Source organism: Xenopus laevis, chromosome 1S (assembly GCF_017654675.1).
Source record: "Xenopus laevis strain J_2021 chromosome 1S, Xenopus_laevis_v10.1, whole genome shotgun sequence".
Classification (NCBI taxonomy): Eukaryota; Metazoa; Chordata; class Amphibia; order Anura; family Pipidae; genus Xenopus; species Xenopus laevis.
The window spans coordinates 25,405,849-25,412,896 of NC_054372.1; the positions used below are offsets into that span (position 1 = coordinate 25,405,849).

Here is a 7,048-nt window from a genome sequence, read left to right on the forward strand (position 1 = left end):
AGCAAACAAGTAGTCAGCACGACAGGCACCTTTTTTCTTTTTGTTGGTGCACGTTTTCCAATGGCCACTTTCCACTGGTAATATTAGCCGAAAAGTTGGAACAGCACCAAACCAAAAAGCCTTTATTGGTGAATGGTCATTACCAATAAAGGCTTTTTTATTCAGAACGAATTTTGGTGCTGTTCCAACTTTTCAGCTTTCCAGATATGAACGCTTTGTCCAATCTGGCCACTTGATTGGGGGACCAAACTGAGATAATTTAAAGGGATTCTGTCATGATTTTTATGATGTAGTTTTTATTTCTAAATTACACTGCAAATAATTCACTCTACAATATAAAATTTCATACCTGAACCAGCAAGTGTATTTTATTTAGTTGTAATATTGGTGTGTAGGCGCCATCTCAGGTCATTTTGCCTATTCATGTGCTTTCAGAAAGAGCCAGCACTTTATGACGGAACTGCTTTCTGGCAGGCTGTTGTTTCTCCTACTCAATGTAACTGAATGTGTCACAGTGAGACCTTTTTTTTTTACTATTGAGTGCTGGAGGCACATGGGAAAAGGACTATATTTCTAGCCCCGTCAGATTTCAAAATTAAATATAAAAAAATCTGTTTGTTCTTTTTAGAAACAGAATTCTGCTGCAGCAGCAATGTTAACTGATGCGTTTTGAAAATAAACACTTTTTCCCATGACAGTATCCCTTTAATAATTTAGCCAGTATAAAGATCTCACGGGGGACCCAGTTGGTAAGGGCCACACCCACTGAATCACACAGACAACAAAAATGGCCAGCAGAAATGTCTATGCACAGAATAACAAAAGTCTACTTTTTTACTTTTCTAAAAGGTAATATCTAACTTTTTCTCTTCTATATGGGCATTGTGCTATATGAAGACTACATACAGAGTGTAAGCTTGAGGTAAAGATGAATGCTGACTTTTGCCATTGACAATTTTGATCTGTATTTCAACAGTCACTGTCCTCAACTTTATATTTTATAAACGCAGACTATACATTTGCTCTTTGAGTGTGCCATGTTTGAATGGTGACATGACATTACTGCCTATAGGAAAAGACACAAGACATGTCAGCAGAGACTACTGCACAACAACACTTAATTGCTTCCTAGCAACCCTAGTATGTCACTTGGGAAACAGCCTCCATTACCTGCAGTGTATTGATACAGACAAGACATAATCTGAGCCTCATGTACATCTGTTTCCCTTACAGCCCACAGCTGATATTAAACCTTATATTAAACACAAATAACCAATTTTCGGAAGAAGGCAGACTCACTTGTCATCAATGCTATTTTGATAGTAAATATGTAGAAGTTTATCCTTTATCCAGCTGACTTTCTCAGCTGCATCTTTCCCACCTTCACCATGCAGGCAATACTTTTTGTAAAGCTGAGCAAGACCCATCATGGCTTCTTTTCTAACTCGCCACTAAAAAAATAAATTAAAAAATAAAAAAATAAATAAATAAAAACACATATACATTATAGAGACATATTGTGGGCAATGAGCATTTATTTTTTTACAGCAGTGTAGTCATTGAGGATAATTCACATGCACAATCACATAATGTTACGGGACTCTAGGCCCGACTCCTGGACAAGTAGTTGGCTAAGAATTAGTTTGCAACAATCAATAATTTTGATTCACTGAAATGCGGACTATAAAGGAAGTCGTTACTATAAATACCTAAATTTCAATAGTTGAAAAAGTCTACCCGTTTCAAGGCAGACATCGCATAACACAATAAATATTTTAGGGGTGGTTCAACTTTGAGTTAACTTTAAATACGTTATAGAATGTCCTATTTCTATCCATGTATTAGTTTAATTTATTATTAGTGGGTTTTTTTTTTTTTTTAATTATTTGCCTTCCTTTTCTGCCTCTTTCCAGTTAAATAAACTACTGATTTTTAAGGCCAGTTTTATTGTTACTTTTTATTACTTATCTTTCTATAAAGCCAACCTTCTATATATGTCCAGTCTCTCATTAAACAACTGACGCTAAACAAAAATACTAGAATCACGAACATCAAACAATGAGTGTTTTAAAGTGATAAAAATATAATGTAGTGTTGCCCTGCAGTGGTAAAACTGGTGTATTTGCTTCAGAAACACTACTATTGTTTATATAAATAAGCTGCTGTGTAGCCATGGGGTCAGCCATTCAAAGGAAAAAAGGCTCAGGTTTAACAGCAGATAAGCTCTGTAGAACATAATGGTGTTATCCGTTATTCATTAATTAACTTGCGCCATATAGCCTTTATTCAATTCCCGCCATTGCTAAACAGCAGCTTATTTATATAAACTATAGTAGTGTTTCTGAAGCAAAAACACCAGTTTTACCAGTGCAGGGCAACATTACATGATAAATTTTGTTACTTTAAAACACTAATTTTTTTGGAGTTACTGTTCCTTTAACCACAGAAAACAACAATTGATTACTTACCCTTTTATCCAATGTTCTCTCACGAACAAAGCCAAGCAGCTGATCATTTACTAGAAAAAGATCTTTCTTTGCAGCTGTAATGATGGTGACAATAACATCATGCCTAATTGCTTCCTCAGGGTCATGTGATCTCACCTTGAGGAATTCTGGAAAGATGGAAAAGATTAATACTGTGGTGTATCAAGCCTACAAGACATCTGGAAAAAAACAAAGCTTATGAATTAAAAAGCCTGGTAGATGCTATAAACTAGACATAACACGAACAAAAAAACTCTTCAATTTAGGATGTTCAGTAACAAAATTGTAATTTGCTATGTGTACTTATTATGCAAATATATTTCTCAGTGTCAAAACTGATCATCCTTTAGTTTAGATTTTTTTCATTCGCATCAATCCCAGTTCTATTGGAGCTTGCAATCTAAGGCACCACCTAGAACACTGACAGTATATACTAGGATCAATTTCACCAATTAACCTATATGTTTTGGAGGAAACTGAAGTGAAGTTGACACAGGCAGATACTGGGAGGGGGGAAACAAACTTCTAACTGTTTTGAAGACTTTTTATGTTCAGTAACACCTCTCTTTTTATGCAGGCCATCCATATTTTCTCTTTCTTCCAACCATCGCCAACACCTCTCCTTTCCAAGTACTCAAACTTTTTTCCTTAAACCTAAATGTGGATAAACTCCATTATGAAGGTGTATTAGGCCAGAGCCAGACAATACACGCTTCTCAGCTTCTCCCCTCCTCTATTCTGTAGGCAGGGTGGATTTTGGCGCAAATGTCATTTTTTTGGCTCCAAAATCCACCGCATCTGCGTCCGAGAGGAGACCATGCTTTCAGGTGCAGGCAGGAGCAGAGGAGCATTGGGGGGAGTGGATTCTAGAACTGCTTTTTTTGTTTTCAGGCCAAGATCCACAACCGCCCTAGCCTTATAGGAGCACTGTTAATTTAATTATCTTATATAAATCAAACCTGGGGTAGATTTAAAACATATAGGCAAAAGAGTATATTGAGTACAAGCACTGTAGAAGAGGGTGCATACAGTGACTATTTTAAGAAAGCAGAGAAACGTACATATGGCTGCCTTAAATAGTCTCGGTCAGTGATCCCCAACCAATGGCTCGTGAGGAGCCTCTTTACATCTTGTTTAAAGGGATAATGTTTTTCCAAAATGTATCAGTTAATAGTGCTGCTCCAGCAGAATTCTGCACTGAAATCCATTTCTCAAAAGAGCAAACTGATTTTTTATATTTAATTTTGAAATCTGACATGGGGCTAGACATATTGTCAGTTTCCCAGTTGCCCCCAGTCATGTGACTTGTGCTCTGATTAACTTCAGTCACTCTTTACTGCAAATTGGAGTGATACCCCCCCCCCCAGCAGCCTAACAACAGAACAATAGGAAGGTAACCAGATAGCAGCTCCCTAACACAAGATAACAGCTGCCTGGTAGATCAAAGAACAGCACTCAATAGAAAAATCCAGGTCCCACTGCAATACATTCAGTTACAATGAGTAGGAGAAACAATAGCTTGTTAGAAAGCAGTTCCATCCTAAAGTGCTGGCTCTTCCTGAAAGCACATGACGAGGCAAAATGACTTTACACCAATATTACAGCTAAAAGAATACACTTAGTGGTTCAGCAATGGAATTGTATATTGTAGAGTGAATTATTTGCAGTGTAAACAGTGAAATTTTAAAATAAAAACTACATCATAAAAATCAAGACAAACCCCCTTAAAGATTTTGCATATTTTTTTGGATGTCAGCTATATGTTTAATGTAAACACCCTCCATTGTGCACTGCAATATGTTTCAACTTCATAAATACACAATATAAAACAAAACAAAGAGCAGATGCTATTACAATATTTAAGCAAGGTGTAACGTTATCAAGCACTCCTGTATGTGTGGCGAGAAACCTACCAGTGAGATCCTTCGCCAAATCTGGATGGTTCATTAAACAATGGCTGGCAAACTTCACACTTTCTAATCTCACAGGGACATGAATATCGTTGAATCTAATAAAAAATGTAATTCAATTAAAAGTAGATTACAAAATCATAATAAAATAGCTTTAAAGGGATATTAAACACAGACAAGGAGTGACCAAAAGTTAGGAACAGAGTCAAATCACTTCCCATTATAGAAAATGGGAATTCTGTTTTTTATGGAACATGAGCTAAGATCTGTGCATTATGCATCATACTTGCTGATGTGCCTTAAATATAATCAGAAGCAAATAAACAATTTTTGCCACTGTCCCATTGGCGATTTTCATGATCTATTATCAGTCAATTATCTGCTTCACTGACCATTCTAGGCCATCAACATTTCATTATAATCCAATTCCCTAATATAAAGTATAGTGAAAACCTTTGTGATAATTCTCTTTTTGAGAGAACTAGTGCAAATTTGAGATCTGCCAAATTCTAATATTACAGGACCTATTGGAATGGTTGCTTAGTAGATAAATAAATGAAGTAGAAGAAATGCTTCTTCTACCCCCCACCATTTAACATGGGCTCAACTGCCAGAAATAAATTTAGTTTTTGAAAGGAAACCAAGTTACTCAACATTTCTCAACAACCCCATGACTAACAATGTGCTCATGTCAAATAAAAAATATATATATAAAAAAAAAAGGGGGGGGTAATAGTTTTCCCTTTAATAATAAAGTGCTCACATTCAATAAAATATGGGGAGTAAGATGGGAGGCTGGATTTAGGACCAAGAGAAAAGAAAAACCAAAATATGTTCTGACAAATTAACACACGTACTGTATCTTTGGTAAATTGCCAGTTAGTTAAAACCCTTTCATGACAGTCAGGAAAAAGTTGAGATATGGGAACAATAGCAAACTGCTGGTGATCCTTTAAATGAACAGTAATACAAAAAAAATTTAAAGTGTTAAAGTAATTAAAATATAATGTACTTTTTTCTTGCACAGGTAAGACTGGTGTGTTTGCATCAGAAAGATTACTATAATTTATATAAACAAGCTGCTGTGTAGTGATTGGGGCAGCCATTCAGTCTGAAAAGGAGAAAAGGCACAGGTTACATAGTAGATAACAGAAACGTCCTTAGAATCCCATTGTATTGTACACGACTATCTGTTATCTGCTAAGTAAACCATTTTCTTATTTTCAACTTTGATGGCTGCCACCACAGCTATATTAGTCGTTCTGAAGCAAACATACATGTGCAGGAAACCAGTACATTATATTAGAATTACTTTAAAACACTTTCAGTTTTGGTGTTACTGTTCCTTTAATGAAATAGAAATGTGCTGTGTATTTGCATAGTCCGATCAGCTTCTGTAAAACCTATTTTATTTTGTGGCCCCAATTCTTTCCCAGGCTTTTTTTTCTGGGGAGAATAGTGATATGGGAGGAGGATGAATCTGTTTATGCACAGAATTCTAGTCTTAGCTCTAAAAAAAAAATGAAAGCATGAAATCATGTTACATTGTAATAGGCCTTCCTTGTATATATAATTCAAGAAAGAAAAAGTCTGAAAAGGCATTTATTGCCTTTTTTTGTTGTTTATAAGCAGCACAAATAATGACACTTACCTTCCAAGAAAACACTGCCATAATGGGCGGTTTTGCGTTGCCAAATCAGAATCTTTAGAACCAAACAATTTGGCAAGAAGTCGTACAACCGCTAGTCTTTCCTCACCATCATTACTCTTTGGAGGGAAAAACAAAAAAATTGAGCTCTGCTCCTTGAAATCTAAATGTATATGGAAGACAATGCAAAACCTGACATTCAAATACAAGCATGGGATCTGATATCTGGAAATCCATTGTCCAGAAATACAGAAATTTATTTTCCATGAGTCCATTTTAAGAAAGCAATTCTTATCCTTTACATATTTTAATTTCCTTTGTTTCTGTAACAATAAAAACATACAATGCACCAAATTACAGAAAGATCACTTATCCAGAAAACCCCAGGTCCCAGACCTTCCATTCCATATCCTGAATCAAGTCCCTTAAGATCAGAAACGTAGTTACTAGACAGCACTACAGAAGTGTAGTTACTAGAGGAGTCATCTTCTCATACCTCAGCATGTTTACTCTGTACTGTGCCACTACCTTGAAATTCTTTTTATTGTCTTAAAGTGAACACATAACCTTAATAAATAATTTCAGATCCTATTTTATGTTAGTCAAGCAAAATAAACTTCTCTTACACTATAAAAAATGTTTAAATCTTGTATTTTTTTTATCTTGGAATTCACAATTACAGCAAGCAGCCAGCAGTCATTTTGCAGACACGATTATTAAGGGAAGCTTAGCATCATGCCAAAATCTTGTTCATGTACCAGAATGGAAGACCTAATGTCAATGCTATACATTTAGATGATGGGGAGTGTTGGGAGTGCAGTGACATCTAGGAAGTACAGAATGGAAAGTGAAAGTAATTGACTGCCCTGCCTCTATGCCGGGGGTGTCCAAACTATGGCACGCAGTCCATTTTTAATTGGCCCGCAGCCAGGGCCGGATTACCTACAGGGCTCCCTAGGCACTTGCCAGCAAGTTCTCCCGACTCGCACTTTGTACTCAGGCTG

At 36.2% G+C, this 7,048-nt stretch overlaps 1 protein-coding gene across 6 annotated transcripts in view; it reads right to left on the reverse strand.

The window, feature by feature from the left end:
• pds5a.S (PDS5 cohesin associated factor A S homeolog) overlaps positions 1-7,048 on the reverse strand; it is a 62,823-nt gene that overhangs the window by 35,898 nt on the left and 19,877 nt on the right. For all 6 annotated transcript variants that reach the window (NM_001096594.1, XM_041576875.1, XM_041576884.1 and 3 more), the window contains 4 exon segments: positions 1,300-1,451; positions 2,469-2,614; positions 4,400-4,494; positions 6,048-6,163. In NM_001096594.1, coding sequence (NP_001090063.1) covers positions 1,300-1,451; positions 2,469-2,614; positions 4,400-4,494; positions 6,048-6,163 — 509 coding nt within the window.